The sequence below is a fragment of the Melopsittacus undulatus genome, chromosome 13, assembly GCF_012275295.1.
Source record: "Melopsittacus undulatus isolate bMelUnd1 chromosome 13, bMelUnd1.mat.Z, whole genome shotgun sequence".
In the NCBI taxonomy this organism is placed as follows: Eukaryota; Metazoa; Chordata; class Aves; order Psittaciformes; family Psittaculidae; genus Melopsittacus; species Melopsittacus undulatus.
In genome coordinates this window covers 9,948,491-9,967,932 of record NC_047539.1, presented here as the reverse complement: position 1 = coordinate 9,967,932, position 19,442 = coordinate 9,948,491, and the positions used below count along the sequence as shown (strand labels likewise).

The 19,442-nt window shown below is 41.5% G+C and overlaps 1 protein-coding gene across 2 annotated transcripts; it reads right to left on the bottom strand.

Moving 5' to 3' along the window:
- Positions 1-11,928: 11,928 nt before the first annotated feature.
- On the bottom strand, positions 11,929-19,302 carry TUBD1 (tubulin delta 1). Of its 2 annotated transcripts, XM_005141700.3 has the most exons (9): positions 19,272-19,302; positions 17,886-18,080; positions 17,164-17,311; positions 16,508-16,724; positions 15,876-16,107; positions 14,689-14,853; positions 13,885-14,025; positions 13,179-13,362; positions 11,929-12,195 (listed from the first exon to the last, which is right to left on the bottom strand). In XM_005141700.3, exons 2-9 carry the CDS (start codon positions 18,055-18,057, stop codon positions 12,093-12,095), a joined length of 1,362 nt encoding a protein of 453 aa, XP_005141757.2. In that variant the 5' UTR covers positions 18,058-18,080; positions 19,272-19,302; the 3' UTR covers positions 11,929-12,092. The 2 variants fall into 2 exon arrangements, with proteins under 2 accessions (XP_005141757.2, XP_030898347.2); XM_031042487.2 differs by lacking the exon at positions 19,272-19,302 and having other exon boundaries at positions 11,959-12,195; positions 17,271-17,311; positions 17,886-17,974.
- Between the last annotated feature and the right edge of the window lie 140 nt (positions 19,303-19,442).

Sequence of the window (19,442 nt, the reverse complement as noted above, 5' to 3'; positions counted from 1 at the left end):
CATGCTCTCCTCGCCCTGCCTGCACAAATGGTGCTGAAGCCCTTCGTTCTTTTTTGGTTTTTTCCCTTTTCCTAAGAACTTCTCACTTAGGAGAAGGACATAGAAAAGCTTTCACTTGCTTGAAGCACGGCTCGCTGGTTAAAGCAGGCACCTTAAATAGCAGGACTTGGTACCCTAAGTTCTTCCCAGATGTTTGCCACCAATCACAGCACCATGGGTAATGAAGGAGAAGAGAGGGAGGAAAAGTAAAGATTCCCACTGGAAACAGATGTCAAACCCGGCAGTGGGTGCAGAGAACCTTAACCTTAGGCTTCTGGAGCCAGATGTCCTTAAATCACTGTTTGGAATCAGTGTGTGTTCCGGTTCTAACGTACATGGACATAACTAATATTAACATGGATCTTTCCCTCCTTAGTAAGTAGACATCCATTCCACTGCTGCTGTACTCATCTCATTACTTTAATATTTTTTGAACTGTGGTTTTTTATTTTTATCCTAGGGGTAAGTAACAAGAATTAATTTTACTTTCAATTACAAAGTAATATGCAGCTGAGCACAGAGGAGGTTAGAGCTTGCTCCTGCTCAGGTTGGGTTTAGCCCCACAGCACGTTAGGCTAGATCTCGAGCAAGGGGTGAGAAATACGTATTTTGTTCAATCCCACCTGAATGTCCTCTTGTGTTGCCAACCGTCGTGACATCTCCATGGCTGTACCATCCTGTCGGATAGCTTATCAGACTGATGTTGACTGTTGGATCTCATGGCAACAACAGTCGGTAGGCTGTCTGACATTTTGGTATCTTTCATCTGACCGTTTGCTCATCCATCTCCAACCGTTTTCATTGAACATCAACAGCATATAAATGTGTTTCAGTTGAGGTGGGAAGCAGTTCAGCAGTCACCCAGCGCAGCCGTCTGCCTGAGACACATCTCTTACAGTTTCCATCTCAGTTGCGTGTGAGGTTTGTAAAGGTTTTCCTGTATGCTTCATATTTAACTTCAAACAACCTTACTGAATTAATGGGGAGGCTTTAACACGGACACCTTGCAACAGAGCTGCCGAGGAAACTTACTTAGAGGAAATCTAAGTATCCGAAGCTCAGGGCGAGTGCTGGGAGGCCACACACAGCAGTTAAAGCACAACGGTTGTTCATTTGTTCCTGTTGTGTTTTGAAAGATGAACAGAATTTCCCTAGTAGCTTCTTCATTTTTTGGCCTAAATTGCAGTCTTTGCCAACAGCAGAGCACGGAGCTGGTTCTGACACAAGGCACATCCACAAAACTCACTGCCTTATTCAATACTTCCCTGTTTTCAGTGTCCTGGAACTCTAGTTTTGCATTGTTGGAGGTCATTCGGCAGTTCACAGCTGCTGGTTTCATTTTCCATCAGGATACTTGGTGCAGTGAAAGCTGTTTGCTCCTTTCTCCAGTTCTGATGCTTTTTCTCTCCAATCTGCCATTCACCTTAGGAGCACTGGTATTTCCTTCACGCAGTCCTTGAAGAGTCTTAAAGCCTTTCATGAGAGTGAATGTTACTTTTGCCATGCTGAGGTCCCTGTGTCTGATTGAAATGAGGAGACTGTAACAATAGTTAAACCAAGCTCTTCCTAGAGCTCGAGTCAATAAACTGTGTCTTATATCTCCTTATAACTCTGCCTCCTTGCCTACTGAAAAATCACCTGATAAATTCAAAGCTTTCTCCCACTTTTATTTCCACATATGTTTACATATATACAGTGCAAAAAATATATATATTGTTCTGCAACTCCTCTTGTGTGTGTCCATCCCAATAAGCTATGCTGTTATTTTGAAGCTTTCTAACACTATTCTTCAAAGCAGGGACTGGTCATTCTACTCACTTCTACCTGTTTGGATGCTGGGAGATAAAGACAACTTTGGTAAAAGATAAAAAAGACAATAGTTATGCACCCCTAAAAATGGACAGTTTCATGTTTGCTTAAATAAACAATTCACTCTTTCCTGGTGTTTATTTCAGTTGAATTGTTTCGATTTCTGTAGCTTGAGCTCGGTAGTTACACTGTGAAGTTTGTTGTCCCGAGCATGCTACAGTGAGTGTGAATCTACATCTGCAGTTGCATTTTGTAGCTTTAGATTAAGTCCCAGAGCCTTTAAGATTTCATTTACAAACATGTATTTTGCTCCCTCAATCCAAAGTTTGCTTTTGTTGCACATGTTTTCAGTCACACATAGGACACAGTCAATCAGCTGGTTTAAAGTGTGTTAGATTAAAACCCAAAGTGAGCTGTGCTGCATGGGAAACAATCAGTACAGATCATCACTATTTTTAGCTGAGTATGTTTAGACACTGATTAAAGTATTGTGATTTTTTTCCCCTGGAATGACTAAAAATCCCAAGGAAGTAACAGCCTTGGTAACAACTGATGTTTGGTTAAACATCAAAGATGACTTTGAGGTGATAGAGATTTATTTTAGACTGTTCTGTGGCACATGGCTACATCTCTCCATTCACAGGTACCCTGTAAATAGGAAGCAAAGCACAAAGCTGGCTGTGCTGCCAGGCTGATTCAGAGAAGCACCCGCAGGCTGAGGGCAGGTAGGGCAGCAGCTTGTCCTAATTCTCTGACCTGTGACTTGTGCCTCACCAACATGTGCTCTGAAGGCTGGGTAAGACGTAAGCACACGGCTGCGTTCCTCTGCACCATCAGGGCATGACCGGTGCTGATGTAAGCCCAGTTAGAAAGGTCACAGTGCTCTGGGCCAGGCTGAGCTATGACACTACCTCTGAACTCACCCAGCTGCCAGTTCATGCTAAAAGATACTTGTCATTAATACTTGATGGCTTAATGTTGTTCCAGAAGTCCTTCCCTCCTGTGCTTTTGGGCTTCGTTATTTGTCAGGATCAGCCTCCCTCTTGCTGCAGGCAGTGCTAACTGCAAGCACAAATACTGTGCACGTTTCCCTGATAAGCACAAGTATAGTGAACTAAACTGATTGCAGGTGTACAAATAAGTGGTGAGCGCGTGTGCTCCTTGGAGGTGACAGGAATTCTATTTCCTTTGAAGCACATGGTTAAAAAACACTTTATAATCAGCAATTTCAAGGTGCAATGGAATTATATGGAAAAACATTAAAATTGTTCTTCTGAGATTTAAATTCTGGGTTTCAATTCGAGGATTTTTGCTGTAATTTTTGGTTTTTTGAAAGGAAGAAGTAAAACGAGCAAGTTCCTGGCTCAGCCTCCTGCAGATAGCAGAGTGGAGTGGGGAAGCAGGAGGGCTTCCTGCTGGGCTGTTCCCTTGCTGAGAGCAGGGATCCAGGTGAGGGTGTAAGTAGAGGGAGGATTTGCTGTTACCTTGAGAACACGGAGTGAAGCTGTCGCCTCCCTGTGAACACCCTGCGAACGTGTAATGAGGGTAAATATTTGTGTATGCTCATTTCTGAAAGGATTATACTGACAAACTCTGAGCTTGCTGTGACTCCACTAATTCAAGTGTCTAATGGAGGGCATGAAATCCGTTTCACTGAGGAACTGCTCAGCTTTCATTAACAAACAGCAAAACAGTGTTTCAGAATGGGAGAGGCCAGAACAACCCAGCTCTGTTGTTGAAAGAGGAAGGGAGTTCAGATGTAGAAACTGTCATCCAGTGCCCAAAAGCCCTTTGGCTGTATCACCACCCAGGTACAAGCAAACAGGAAGAGCCCAAAGATCTGCAATGGGGTTCTTGGTGTGGTATTTTGATCCCAAAAGAGCTGAGTGTTGATTGATGTGTTAAAGTGAGGAGGCTGCTAAGCTGTGAAGTCATTCAACCACCTCATTGCTGGTGACTAAACACAGGTGAACCTGCTTAGGGGGGCAAGCTTTGTTTTAGTTTGCCTTTAAACACTGCTCTTTACTGTGCTCAAGGGGGTGTTTGTTGTTACTATTCACTCGTGGAATGATTCAAAGAGCATTGACTACATTAACATTAAATCAAAGGTTTAAGTCATTAAATCATCCTTCTTTAAACCTCATTTGAGGAGCTGTTCAGATAGGGGTAAGCAAGTGTGCTGCATCTTCCGGGTTTCAAGGGAGTCACTCCCAGTTTAATTGTTCTGGTTTCCCAAGGAGCTTAAATGAGTTGCCCAGGCAGCTGGTAATAAGGAAACTAGCTGCTATTTCCTGATGAAAGGCAAGAGATAGGAGTCCCTGTGTTGTTCCCTGCTCCCATAACTGCCCTGCAAGCCACACCAAAGGCTGATGGCTTCAGAAATGGCTCTTCTGTCCCCCTAACAAGTTGGGTTTTCTCTGGTGGGCTCACGGGGGGGGTTGTCCTGCGAGGGAAGGGCTGTGTGGTCAGTACATGTGATGGATTCAGTGCAGAGCCTACCAGTTTGGGGTTTGGTGCTTAGATGGGGTTTCTTTAATGTTAATGTGACAGAGCAGAGCGCACGGGTCTGATTCTGTCTCTTTAAGAGAGGTGGTTGGAACTCTCTTCCCTTGTGGCCTCAGCAGTGTGTCATTTTGCTGCTTTTCCCTGTGTGAAATATTGCACTTACCTCAAAGATAACTCAGAGCTGGGCATATTCTATGCACCACACTGAAGTGTTTGTTCATTAGCCTGCTTTTACATAAGGTTGTGAGCACAGTTATGATCGATTACATCAATCTCAGGTAGTCACCTGTTACCTTACTTGGGTACCAGCTGATCTGCAGGACGTTTCTAAGGTCCTTTTCACTGGCAGGTGGCATCGATCTGGATGAAGGCATCAGCCAGAGCTCTGCCCTCGTGTACAGGCACCAGCCCTACCCCGTGTCCTGGGGAGGTTGAACTCTGCCTCAAACCATTGACAAAGTCTGCAGCAGTTTTTAACAGATGAGATGTGTTTCCCTAAGCTGGTTCTATCTGCATCCAGTGGCCTCGAGGCACCTCTGCTTTCCTTCCATGTTGTCCCATTCTCTCATGGGACCTGCTGCTAACTAAGCCATATAGATACTAACTGAAATGCATACATACTAACTGAAACACATACTCTGTGACGCTTACACTTACATGTGAGTGTGAAGGGACTCTGTCTTTCCTGAGGCTCTTTCCATTTTTGAAAAGGCTCAAAACAGCAGGTTTATGTGCTTAGGATTCCTTTTTGTTCCCTGAAAGAAATGGGATATGCGTAAAGAGAAAATGCTTATTTACACCATTGTACAAATGTAACCATGTTCACAAAATCCCTTCAGAAACAATGCTTCCCTCAGTGCCTTGTTTGTTGCAGCTGTTTTAAGAGCTAGGATAGCTTTTATATTTTCATAGCCAATTTAATCTCTCTGATTCCTTGATTTTTTTGCCTCCTCTCAGTGCAGCTGACCTGTTATGACATAGTCACATGCAGTCATGTGTGTTGCATAAGATAATAGGTGGGGAGCTGCAGTGAAGAGAGACACTTTTAAGATGCCCAAAGGCAGGTTTTAGTGATGTTTAAAGTCAGAGATGCCAAAAGAAACAATTCAAAGCAGTATTCTGACTACATCTGTGCTAATGCAATTGGTGATTTTAATGATGTTGCTTCCCTTAACTTCTATATAAACCTGCTTAAACACTTCTCTGCATGTGCACAACCACCATTAGCAAATCACAGCATTTGTGCATGAACTGGAGCTCTGAGGGCTGCCAGGGAGGAGCCTGGTGTTAAGTGTGGAAATCTCCTGTGCTGTCCTTTGGCAATAGATTTCAGCTGTGACTGAGAGAGGCTCATTCTTACTAAGTGAATAAGGAAAGTGTGTGTTTGGCAGAGCTGATCCTGAGAGCCCTTGGCTGGCTCTGATGTTTTTCCTCTGTCCTCCTGTAGCCCTGTCTGAGTTTGGAGCAGTGATTTTTGGACAAGTTCAAGCCTGTTGACTGGAGTTCTGTTCAGTTTGAACAGGACCCTGTGTACTAAAGCAAGTTCATGTTTCCTTTGTCATGTCATTGAAGAATAAGCTTCCCTTTCACAGGACGCATTAGGTTATATCTGGTTTTTATGCAGAATCTTAGAAGAGTTAGGGTTGGAAAGGACCTTACTTCACTGTGAAAATACTAGTTTTGTGGCAAAGCTTGACTTAATATAGAGGAAAATAATGTAAAAATCTGGGAGAGAGGGAACAGTAACTTTCTTTTTGGGAGAAAAGTATCTAACTGGATTTTTAACTATTTGGGGGTTGTTTTGCATTGGATTTCTTCACCAAAATTGGCCCTAGGGAGAAGAAATTGCTAGCTTATGTTGTCAAAGAACTACATATTAAATACACTTACTGACCACATGACTTGGAATCAGTAACAGAGGCTGAAGTTGCCCAAAGTGGGGTGGGGAGGAAATTTCCCAGTGTTTTCTTTGCAAGTGACAGACAGCAGCGAGCACTTGGACATGGAAAAATGTGTTCTTGAACTCAGTATTGTTCTGGGCCATCTGGAGAGCAGTAGCTCTGAACTCAGCCCAGCTCTCACCATACTCCGTGAGGATATTACAATGCACAGCTACAGCCACCCTTGCCAGCCAAGCACAGTGTCAGTGTTCTATTACACCTTCAGTATGTGGGATAAGGCTGCTTTCCATTTGGCTCCTTCAGTGGTGCTCTGCTTACATGCTCCTGTAAATCATCTCTTACGTATTGGAGACTGCTGGGCAAAATTTCAAGTTAAATCATGCCATCTGACCACAATTACACCATTCTCAGGCAACTGAAGTGTGTTTTTGTGAGCCTTGGAATAAACATTATGTTGTGCATGTAACCAAATATGTACAATAATCATTTTTGCAGAACATGCTGATTTAAATGCAAACACACCATATCAGAGGGTATTTTCTTTGCCATGTAGCTAGTGACACTACCTCACTGAAGCTCAAGCAATGTTTAGTCTGTGCTTTTATATTAACCAGTGGCTTATTTTAGTTTCTCTACTTACTGCTTTCTAAAAACAGCAGTCTTGGCCCAGAGATTTTACTTATTTCTCTATTTTATGGTATAACACTGCACATTTTAAAGATTTTCCTTTTAAAGACTAACAGACAAGAAGGTTTCTGCAACCAACAGGTAAGTACAGAAGCCTGTGCCTTTGTTTTATACCACTAGGCTCTCTTAGAAGTCACTGTTTAGAATGTGTCTGGTTTGTATGAACCATAGGGTAAGGTTTAGACTTCTTTCATGATCTTGGAACACATTTGTAGCTCTAAAAATTGCCTTTAAATTTGCTAATGAGCAGAAGCAGCCTCTGATCTCTTACTTCAGGCTATCTTCACCCTTCCCAGTGTGTATGGCTGGCAGTAACATTTGTTTGAACCAACAGCCTATTTGCAGCTGTTTGTGCTTCTGGAAAAGGGTTAAGCAGGTCCTGCTGATTCACAGAGGTAGGTGACTCATTACCCCACCCGGGTAGAGGGGAAGTGGCTGTCTAGAGGGAGAGGATTCATACAATGTGAAATCAGAAGGGACCATTGTGAACTTGGGGTTTGACTGAAAGCACCGGAAAGGCTCTATAGTTAAAAGTCAGGATTATCAGCTCTGCATCCAGGGGAGCTAAAAGCTGTCTGAGTGTCCAGGCTGTGCTTCTGGAGCATGGGCAGAGGTAGGATAGGAAGCCAGAGGCAAGAGGCTTGAGGAGGAAGCTATGCTGGAATTTGCTGCCTTGGTAAAGCTGTGGTTGGGCTGCCCTTGAAAGCAGCAGAGGAAAGGCAGCAGCTCAGTTCCTTCTAAAAGATTTTTTGGTACCATTTCAGATCCATGAATCACATTCCTGATGACTTGTGTGCAGTTTTTAAAGTGGGATCCAGCAAAAAGCAAGCTTCTCTAAAGCAGGCTGTAATTTCCAAGAGTATTTCCTTTGCATGTTTGGCCCAGATTTCAAATTTATCTATGAAATTCATTAATAAATGTAGAAGGAATTAATTATTCCATATCCTTTTGCACCTTGATGCTTCCCAGTAGTATATCAACTGGTAATTTGAATATAATTTACCTGTTTCTTCTTGATAAAATCCTGGTTGTTGTGGAAACCACAGATTATTTTTCCCCCTTAATCCTGAGCTGTTTCAGTTTGGTAAATCTCTGCAGGTAATCCTCTTGGAAACCCCTTATACATTTACACTAAATTCCACCCTTTCTGTACCAGTAGTCAGTCTAACCTTATAAGCAACAATATATGCTTAAGTCCAAATCAGTTGTATCTATCACTACCTTAGTGCCCTGCCACTTGCCTAACAGTTACTATGTTTAAAGTATTTATAACAGATTAATTTTTGGGTTTGCTTTTAGGGTTTTTTTGTGGCCAAATAAAAGTTATCCTATTCATTAAAGATGTCTGCCAGCATTAGAGTCCTTGAATCAACTTCCAAGTGAGCTGCACCTGTCCATTACAAAAAACAATAGTGAGATTTGATGCATTGTTCCTTGGTTTATGGACATCCTGTGGGTAGTTTGCCCAAAACCAGCTAGGTCAAGGCCACAGATTCTGTTGTTCCTGCCCTGGTGAGCCACTGGCTTGTGCTGACCTTTGATCTGCCTCATTAATTCTAATTTCTAATGCGATAAAGGCCCTTTTCTAGGCTCTCTTTACATGAGTCATTTTTATCAATAACATTGAAAATTACTCCTCCACTTTCTAATATAATTGTAGATAATGAGTATTTGAGAACAGCTATTCGCTTCCTGTCACTGTGACCTTCTCCACATCCTGGGGAAAAAAACAGAGGAATCCAGCCATAGATCAAAAAATGAAGGCTTAGTTTGGGAAAGGCTGTGAGAATTTCAGAACTGAGGCCAGTAGTGAAAAACACTAACAGGAAGAAGCCTAGAGATGCCAGAAATAATTCCTGCCAATCTCTTCTCCAGAGCAATGAGAAGGATTGAACAGTTCATACAACAGCTACACTTTTGTTTTCAGTTCCTTGGGTTTTTGGTTTTTGTAGTTTTGAGGAATCTGTGTTGTCAAAATTTGGCTGATGGTTGTGATCCCTCTGAAAAACTTTGTTTTCCTATAGAAGTAGGAGTACTGAATCCCAGCTGTGAACAAGTTCTTCCAGAAGTATCCTTGTTCAGCAGGAATGAACCTGTTGGCCTAGCTCTGTCCTTGAGCTGCAGAACCTTCCTCTGTGCTTTCATATAACTGTAGGTTAAGCAAGGAAATGGTAATTTTTGCTCTGGGGTTATACATCTCAGCTGTGTGCTGTGTTTCCTGATGTGGTCCAAATCCTACCATCAAACTTAAACAAGCAAAAGATCCCAAATATCCTGCTCCATTAACTGAAAGTGCCATAAGTCTTAAATAAAAAATGTACTTACAAAGAATGGATAAATGAGGATGTCATTCATAGGGGCACTGGGCACCTGCTGTATCTGCTTCATGTGCAGAATTTTAAGTACATAGAGATAACATGAGGTTATTTCTGCAATAAAGTTACTTATTGATACAGCAGTAAGATAACCCTTTACTGTCTTCCTTGTTTCTGAGATGATTTGTCTGTCCTTAGCTTTTTTAATCTCTCTTTTGCCTGTGCTGTGGAACAATGAGGAAGAATGTGCATTCCTGGGCCTTAGTCGTTTTTCAGACACAGAGTTGCCTGATCTCATCTCTGATACCAGAAGTTTTCAGTCTGGTATCTGTTAAAAACACGAGGGAAAAGTATTTCTATGTTGCTAAACATCCTGTGCCTTTTAAAGGAGGGAGGAGGGAGAACCTCACCATACTGTCTCCTTTCCTGACCCTTTGTACCCTGCAGACTTGAATCGCCTGTGCTGTTTATCTTAACTTCTTGTACAATCTTTTCGCCCATTTCTTCTGTGAAAATATCGAGCTTAGAGACAATGGTTAAAACTGACAAAAACACTACACTAGAAAAGGCCTTTGAATCAGCACAGTCCCCAAGCTCTGAGCTGCTGGACAGTGATGTAGTGAAAAAAAAACCCCAAAACATCATAAATAATATAACAAAAGTTATACATAGTTTTGAACTTCCAAACAACTCTAATTTTACATTGTAGCATACAGCTTGTAGTATGGCAGGATATGAACTATGGTTGTTGTGTCTTCCCCTTTTGAGAGGGAGCTCCTGAAACAGCAGAGCTGACTGAAAACGGAAGGTAAAACAGGTCAAGTTGTTGGATTATGTACTGTGGTCTGCACGAAGAATAGTCAAAATGTTTTGCCATAAACATCAAGTGGTTTTCTATTTCATATATTTACCCTATTTGCTTATTCCTCTTTGCTTTCCCTATTTTTTTCTCCCCAACCACCCCACAAATTATTCTCATTTCCCTGCATAAGCTTGTCTATAAGCTACTGTGAAGTCTGTCAGAATCCATTGAGGCTCACATTGACACGACCATGCCAGTGATGGGCTGTTACCATGGGTGTATTTGAGCAATTGAGAACTTAGCCTTAGCACTTATTTTTTTCTTCAGTTTCAGTACTTGAATGTTGTCAAGAAGGCTCTTTGCTGATCCAGGTATCGTGCCAGAACTGCTTTGAGAACAGGTGTTCCAGGGGGATTTTACTGCTGCTGTACCTGGCCTGAACAAAAGTGAAGAGGTAAATGAAACCAGGAAAGAAAATGAAATAAGAGCAAAAGTAATAGCGAGTGTCTGCTGTGCTCTAACTGCAGCCTAGCAGAATTACAAGGTCACTTCTGCATCTACCACTGCTAATTATTTGCAGATTCAAAAACTAAATCAGGATCTCTAACAGGGCAAGATTCCTACATGGGCATCGTTCGCCCTGTTGCAAATGTCCAGTGTATTTAGCATCATATAATGCATGTGCTCCTCTCTTTAGTTAAAAGCTGAGAGCTCTGGCATGAAACCACACTGAAATGTCAAGGGAAACTATGAGATTTGTCCACTTGTCAGAGGAAAAGCCCTTGAGACTGATTTTTTCACTTTCATTTTTTGCCTATTTAATAGTGAGTAAGATTATTAAGAGGGAGAACAGTGTGACATGGGGGGAGGAACAGCAAGAGTTCCAAAGTTCTCCCTACCATTAACTGAGAACTAACAGAGGCAGAAAAAAGTTCAGTGTTACAACATAATCCTCAATTCTACTGCACTCCTTTAGTTTATAAGGACCCAGTCTATGCCCCCACAAACTATTGCTGCCTGTTCCTCCTGTCAGCCTGGTGCAGGGCATTGTTTGCAGGCAGCAGCTTCACTGGGGCTCCACCTTGTGGTCGTGGTAAAATCTGTGCAAAAAAGGAGCTTTTTAACTTCTGAAATGATACAATCTATTGTATTCTAATACAGGCTCTTAAATCTACCAGACTTCTCTTCCCAGATATGTTCAAATAAATAAAGAATTAAAAATCTTCCTGCTTTTAACTTTACAGGAAGAATTGTTTACAGGAATTGTAGTTCTGTTTAAACCTGCGGTTTGCTTGTAACAAGTAGCCAAGACCTCTGATACACTATAGGGAAAAGAAAATATGGCACACTAAAATGGCCAGAAAAGCATGTAATTCATTAATGTCTATAATAATCTCTAATATAAGCTGAGGATGACAGGAAAATTAAGAATCCTTCATACCTTATTTTTAAAGATGGATCCAAACTTCCACTATTTTGTCTAAGTCAAGGTTCTTAAAGTAGAATTTAAGTCTTGCTTTGCTTTATAGGAACTGGTGGCACACTGTCTGGATTAATAATTCTGATAGTGTGCATTTTTATGAATATTGAAACGTCCTTAGGGCAAAGTGTAATCATGAAAAATTGATGTTGGAGGATCAGGAACATCTCACTCCTGCAGTCAATCCCACATTTAATTTTTATCGCATATTAGTTCATGATAGTTTGCATGCTGAGAGTTTAGCCTGGAGAAAAAGTCTTCTGTATAGACAATCTTAAGAAAAATACCCAATTGCCACAAATGATGTTCAAAGACTCAGCTACAGTACATAGCAAATGTCTTGAAAAATAGCTATTTATTAAATATATTAAATACGAATAATACCTGCCAATATCAATATATTCAGTTCTTACTATTGTAACATGCACACACTTCTTACAAGACTGAAAAATAGTTACAGTCCAGTAATTCATATACTTCAGGAAGCTGATGGAAGGCTTTCCAGCACTGAGTTCTTTCAGGAAAGCTCTAGTTCAAGCTGTTAAAAAATGTAATCAAAGGCTGCTGTAACTGGAGATAACTTGTTCCAGAGCTGTGAAGCTGTCCAGGAAATCTTCCTCTTCAATTCCGAATTTAGTGTACTGGTGAATATAGGCTCTGTGTGTTGAAGTCACAGTAGGAAAACAGGTAAGATGTTAGAAATCAGTAAAGAATCTGACACAAGTACAGTTATTGTAAAAACTTAAAACAAAGATTGGTTTCCACACAATAACTACTCTGGTTGGTTTCTGCTGTGCGCTCTTAAACTCATTTTCTAATTCAAACTTACCAGTAAGTTATGACTTGTTTCTCATAGGTTTTATAAATTTTGTGTATTGCTTAAGGAAACAAAACGACAGCTAACAATATTGGGCTAACTGGGAAATGGAAGGAGAAGCAATTGTTAAGTGAGAAAAGTAACAGAGATTTGAGATGCAAAGCTTAAACTTGTGTGTGCGGGACAGCTTGCTTCTTATTACTGGTGATTTTGTAACAGGGTGGAATTGAGAGCACAGCTAGTGGTTTTTAATTGCAGAATTTCTGTGCTATAAACTCACATTTAGCAGGTATCTGCTGTTATGCAGTAATTTGGCTGCATGATGATCAAATAAAGAGGCAATTCTTACCTAGATTTCTTGGTTTTAATGTAAAATCAACCTAATAGTGTGGGAGCCTTAATAAACACGCAAATCCCCTAAATGTTTCTGAATTGAGCCAAGAACTTTTTCCCAGGGACTATGCATCATGTCTGTACACAATGTAGAAATTATATCATCAGTAAAAGGGTTTATGTGCATTATATTTAGAACGGTCACATTGGAATGCACTAAATCTGGGGAGCTGTGGTACTAAGGAAATAGTCAAACTGACAGCACTAGAATATGTGGTCTTACTTATCCACAGAACATAAGCACAGTTCTGTGTTCCTTGCCCTACCATGTTTCAAGCATAAAGACATTTCTACTGAAGTTTGGGAACAATCTTCATGCTTCTTCACCACTACTTTACTCCACTGAGGGAGCTGTACATACAATGATTTTGCTATCACTGAATATATTGGCAGTTGTTAGTGAGTTATCAGCATAATTATTTTCACTTACTTGGAAGCAAACATATTCCAAGCTTTTCCTACAACATTGTCAAGAGGTTTCAGCAGGAACTGGCTATTGCTGACCAAAGACGCCGACTTTTCATACTTGTTAAATGCTCTTAGTGTTTTCCACGAATGAAAAGCATCCTTGGGGTTTAGCCATGATGTATATAATGAGGGATCTTGGAAACTTCCTGTGCCAGAAATAAGACAGACTTTTTGATAAATGTAAAGCTACAGGCTCTTACATCTTGATCTCTGCAGTCCTGTGTGACCTAATTGATGCTTGGAAGATCAGTTTAGGCCTTGAAAAACAATCTGCAGAGTGGTCAGCCTGTAGAAAATGTAACTGTCGTATGTCTAGAAGCATAGTCTTGTATTGGAACTTCATCTGCAAGCTATGTTCATCATTCCAAAAGCTGCTAAATATTTTCAGACAATACAGCCAAGAATGCTATCATATAATATGGGCTTCACTCTCTTCTTGCTTCCGTGAAGTACTTCAGGAAACATTCAGGTCTGTTGTAAATACAACAGCCCTTAGCAATTATACAACGTGGCCTTGGACATTAAAATGTTTCTAGAAGGAATATTGACCCTAGGAGTCAAATATGTAGCCTTGGGGTTTTGGTTTTTTCACTTCCATCAGATATGGTTGCAAAGACAACAGTGAGATGTGAAACAAGAATCACTATGGTGATGTTTTTCCTTCTTACCTAAGTCTACACTGTGCATATCTTTTCCTCTCAGGATAACCAGGTTGGCAATGGAAGTATTGAAATGCAGAGGCTTGTTTGTGGAATGGCTTGAGGGGATGGAGGAGCCCAGACGCGGGGGTTGTACTTGCCAATCAATACCTACGAGATATAAAAGAAAGGTAATGGTTCATGAAATGTGGATTCAGATTAGCTGAAGGGTCAGATGGTAACTTACACTGTGCCCAAGCTGAGATCATATTAGTTTGTCAGTTAAGCAGCAATTACACAATTCTCAAAGAACACCAGTGTTATTCCAGCAGTATTTGCCTGGTAGTCACTAGTCTACCAGAGAAAATTCATACTTGTTTCTATACTTAGCAATCTGCCAGCCCATTCTTTGCATAACTGGAAGCTATCCTGAGTTCCCCATGTAAATGATATAGGAGAGCTTAGTGGGATTTTTATTAGTAGGTGTACAAAGAAAAAGCACATCAGAAATAACTATCCAGGGAATGTTCCAAACGAATCATGGGAATTAAGTGCCCAGCCAAAAACTGTTGGTTTATTTTGCATACTTTCAATAGTTATAATTAACTGAGATGTCTGGGACCAACACCAGGAGCAAGCCAGGAGATGCTGTGGCAGCTGAGTGAATAGTTAATGGAGCAGCTGGCTATGTAGAGGCAAATTCCTGCTGTCTGAGGGCAGCAACTCATTTTTTAAATGACTAGAGCTAATCATTAAGTTCCACAAAACAATAAGCTCTGTAAAAATAAATGCTTAAAGAGTGATCAATTTTGAAGATGAGCGAATGTCTTTTACCTTCCTCCATTTTAGCATTAGCAATGAGCATCTGCCTTAAATGTTTGATGAGCCCAGGCCAACTGAATGTGCTATAAGCAAGAGAGTTTTCAGGCATCTGAGGTATGTTACGAAGACCCAACATCTTGAATTCAGGATGTGGAACCAACGTCTCCATTAAGTCTCCTGAAGGAGGAAATTAACAGCTGCTCATGTTTGACAAAAATATTGCATAGGCTAAAATAGGAGATTGGGGAATCTTACAAAGATCTAGCAAGTTAAGGTAAGAAACAAAGTGGGATATATATCATTTTAATTTGACAAATACATGGACAGATACTGAACTTGCTACGTACTGCTGAGTTCTGCTGCTGCTTGCATTACGTACTGCTACGTAATGCAAACTTGCTACGTACTGCTGAGTTCTATAAAAACATGTTAGTTGCTCTTATTTTACAATTTAGACTTGTCTCACTTTGTAGTCTGGCTCAATCTCGCCACTGCTAAAAAGACAGATGTGACAATTTAATTTTTAATTTAATGCCCAGCAAGTTGTGGATGCTCCATCCCTGGTGGTGTTCAAGACCAGATTGGACAGAGCCTTGGGTGATATGGTTTAGTGTGAGGTGTCCCTGCCCATGGCAGGGGGTTTGGAACTAGATGATCTTAAGGTCCTTTCCAACCCTAACTGTTCTACGATTCTATGATTTTACAAGCAAAACTCTTGGCAATATGGTTAACTTGTTCTAAACTCTTAAAGATACAAATGTCAGCTTGTTGCTACAAAGTTGTATGCTAGCCTGTCTTCTGCTTGAGCCAAACACAAACCTTTCAGGTTATGTTATGAAACACAGACTGTTTCAGTTTATGCAAACTTCTAATGTGAAACTTAAAACTCAGCTCAGAATTACTGTCCTGTGCAAATTGCCTCTGAAATGTAAAACAGCTACAAGAGTGTCTTGAAAAAGGAGAAACCAGGGTTCTTTTGGTAAAGAATGAAACCAGAAGCTGGGGGATCTATTTTTAACTCTGCTACAAAACTGAGACTGAAGTTCTGATTCAGTCTTTTGCTTCACTTTTCCTATCTTACAACTTGGGATGTATCTGAACACTTGAGTAAGGAGCCTGAAGAACTTAAATTTACAATATGAAATGATTACAGAAAGGTGTGTGAGTTTGCACTAGACAGCTATATTGTATTTACATACCTAATGGGTTTCTGCTGTAGTGCAAGCCACCTTCTGCTGTGTAAGTGGGCTGGAAAACACTCCCCAGTTGATGTGCAATGACTTGATTTATATCCTTGAAGGATATCTGTTTAATGTTCATCAGCTGAGCACAGATCTTGTGGACAACATCATTCTCATGAACAAGAAGAGCATCTGCTGACTTGTACAGATGTGACAGAGTCAAAACAGAGTTGTAGTTTTGAACAATAACCTGGAAACAAACAAACAGAGTTTTTTCATGGAAAGAGAGCAAGACCTGTGAAAATCATGTTATCAATCTCACTTCACACAAACATACCAATAAAATCTGTCTGGGAACTGATTATAATCCTGAGATATTACCATAACAGCAGATTTCTACTTCTCTTGTAGAGCTTCTCATGAAACTGCATCATACTTGAGCACTTCTCAAGAATTTTCTTTTTTGGGGGTGTGAAGCAACATGTACCAAATATTAGCAAACAATTCATTAGCTGTGTTACTTTCTGTTATGTTGCATTTTTTAAAAGTAAAATGTGCCTCTTTCCTAGTTTCAGTTACAATTACTGTATGTTTAGAAGTAAACAGTGACTATCGACTTGTAGAGTGTCTCTGGGAAATACAACATTCACCTCACCAGTGCTGTAGGGCCAGATAACATGGTTTAGTAGAAACGAGGTTGGAAAAGCATCTCTTAAACACTGGGTCACAAATGCTCCCAAGCCAGACCCTGTACCACCAGCCATGCTCATGATAGTGAAAAATCCAGCAAGTCGATCACATTTTTCTGCTTCTTTTTGCACCAGATCCATTATTACTTCTTTGTGTCTAGGCCCGTGAACAGAATAACTGTTGAATAACAAACAAGACAGCAAGATGTGGCAGTTTATATCAAAATAAAAGCAGAAAGGTGAAGCTATTCATGAAGCATACTTTTCTTATTTATATAACCTCACATTGTCATCCATTCTATCTGCAGTAAACAGTCCTTGAGTGATATTTTGCAAAACAGCAGTTTATAAACTGTCCTGATTGTTTCCTATTCTTAAATCTAATTTGATTTAATCTAAATCGATTCTAAAATGTTACATTTTAAATACCAGTTTCATCTTGCAGAAGACAGTTTAGAAATTTCATTGCTCTATATATTGCTGCTTTAACTTAAATATAAATCAAGTTAATGTTAGACACTCTATCTCACACAGCTGCAATACTACCACTCCTAGAGGGTTTAGACAGCTCAATAGCCTCTATAGTCCCCAGTGAAGCTTAAAACCATTATTCATACCCATTTGCCCAGTTGTTCCCAGATCCCTGCTTCTGACTGAAGTGTGATCCATCATCATATTTCCAGTAGCCAGACCTGGCAGCCAATGATAAGGTTTGGCTGATTACCTTAGGTTCCATATCAATAAGCACAGCCCGGGCAACAGGTACTGGACAGGAAGAAAAACAAACAGAACTAAGAATAATGTGCCAATATTAGAACATGTTTCTGTAAGATGGATGAACGTGCACCACAGCCCAGATTGTATTCCTTCCACATAAGACAAACTATTAATGGCACACTAAGTACAGAAAGAAGGACCTCGCAAAGTCTGGTTAACCATCATTTATTCCAAAGACAAATCTGAGCTCTAGAGACCATATATCTTTAAGGGAAGAATCCACTTAATGTGTTTGGTAACACCAAATTCAGATACCCTGGGTCCTACTCCGTGGTGTGATCCATCTACAGGAAAAGTGCAGATTTGGAAGGAAAGATGATGTATGCATTTATACTGCATTACTGGCACAGTTGCTCTGTGGTCTCAGGCATTTACTACATAAATTGTGCTTCCATGGTTGTTACCAATGTTTTGAAGGCAGAGGGTTGTGACAATTCTTCAAGACTGAAGATAAAACTCATTCTTCAGCTGAAGGTTAAGGACTTCTATTATTTACATATTCTTTAGGCTATTAGGCTGGAAAACAGACCCTGTGTGGGAAACAAGCACTTAAATGCTGTACCTTCAGATTGCTCCTCGCAGAAAAAACGTTCTTTGGAAGCATCACGGTAGGATTCATTCTCCTTCTTGGAACACAACCCATGTGTGTCACGGACGTCACTACAGATAGTGTTAAACACCTCATGACCAATCTGATTCCCACATTGACCAAGCTGAACTGTGACTATTGACATTCTTATTCACTTTGTATTTAGGCCTAAAAACGAGAAGTATGACTTCAGTAACAGTGGAGAACACAGGGAGGAAAAAAGTTCTGACAAGATTTCTGATCAGTTCTGCCATTTTTTGAGACCCTCTAGGGAGGAGGCTACGCTAAAGCCACTCTGTCTGAGGACAAGCAGCCTGTGAGCACTTTATCCTGGATGTCAGAAGAACTGGATGGCAATTGAGAGGAAATCCATGTGTTTACCGTTGCTGTACACCTGGAGGGAGCCAGTAAAATCTGTATTTCCTTTCTTTCATGTTGTAAGGCAGGACAGAAACAAATAGTTGTAGCTCAAACAAAATTATAGGATTAGGTTGTAAAAGCATAAGAAAGTAAAACGTGCTTTTGGAAACGTGAAGCCTGGTCAAAAGTCTAGCCAACTTCCAGCACTGTCCTGCTATGGGCCTGATGGAAAAGCCTGCTGAGGTGACAAAACTATTCCTTTTGCTTCCACCATGGACTACAATTTTTTTTATGCAATTTTGGGATGTTTTGACATTTTTCCCCCACTCAGCATCTTGCAGTAGCTCAGCTTTCTCACTTTTTGGCTCTCCTTTCACAGAGACAAGGCCATTTTTTTAATCACTTCATTATTCTGGGGCTGTTACTTTTCCTTATCATCTCAGATGTGCCATACGCATCTGTAACTTTGGGTAACTGCCAGTGCCTGCAGTTCTACCCTGCTGCATTCTGCAGGCACTTTACGTGTTATTTCTTTAATCCCGTGCTTGATTTCAGCACTGCTGCCAGTCTGCACCTCACAGCCTCAAGCCACCCTTGCGTGTTACTGCAAGACCGCGTTACACCCCACCGAGAAAGCAAACCAATAAACAGATAATGCAAAAGATCTTCGGAAGAGGCTCATGTCCAACCCCGGCCTGTACCGACCCTCCCGTGCCCGTTATCGCGGTACTCTGCTCGGAGAAGGCGCCATGCCCTCCGGACGTGCAGCCACCCATGTGTGTGGGGAGGACCCACCGAAGGCTCCCTGCCCTCCGGAGCCGCCATACTCCCCGTGCTGCCGCCGTTCGGCCTTCACGTCCTCGGCCCTCGCTCACTCTCCCCTCCCGGTGCCAGCCCCGAACCCGCCCTGACCGTCGGCCCCCCTCAGAGTGCCCGCGCTGAGGCGCTGAGGCACCGCGCATGCGCAGCCCCGCGAGCCCCTTCCCCACCGGTGCGCACCTAGACGCGCCTTCGAAGAACCCGCTTCGCGCATGCTCAGAACAGGTGCCGGGCAGGCCGGGTGCCAGGGTCGGTTCTCCCGGCTTCACGAGCGGCTCTACGCATGCTCCCCGCCAGGGACTTCACTCCGCTTTATGCGCATGCTCTATGCCAGAAGCAGGGCGGGCGGGC

Bases quoted from the DNA above. Each gene is read 5' to 3' on its own strand.
- TUBD1 (XM_005141700.3), bottom strand. From the start codon at position 18,057: ATGTCAATAGTCACAGTTCAGCTTGGTCAATGTGGGAATCAGATTGGT. The intron at 16,108-16,507 runs GTGAATGTTGTA...GTTTGTTTCCAG, and splicing joins GGCCCTACAGCACTGGTGAG to GTTATTGTTCAAAACTACAA. The intron at 12,196-13,178 runs GTAAGTGAAAAT...TTCAACACACAG, and splicing joins TGGAATATGTTTGCTTCCAA to AGCCTATATTCACCAGTACA.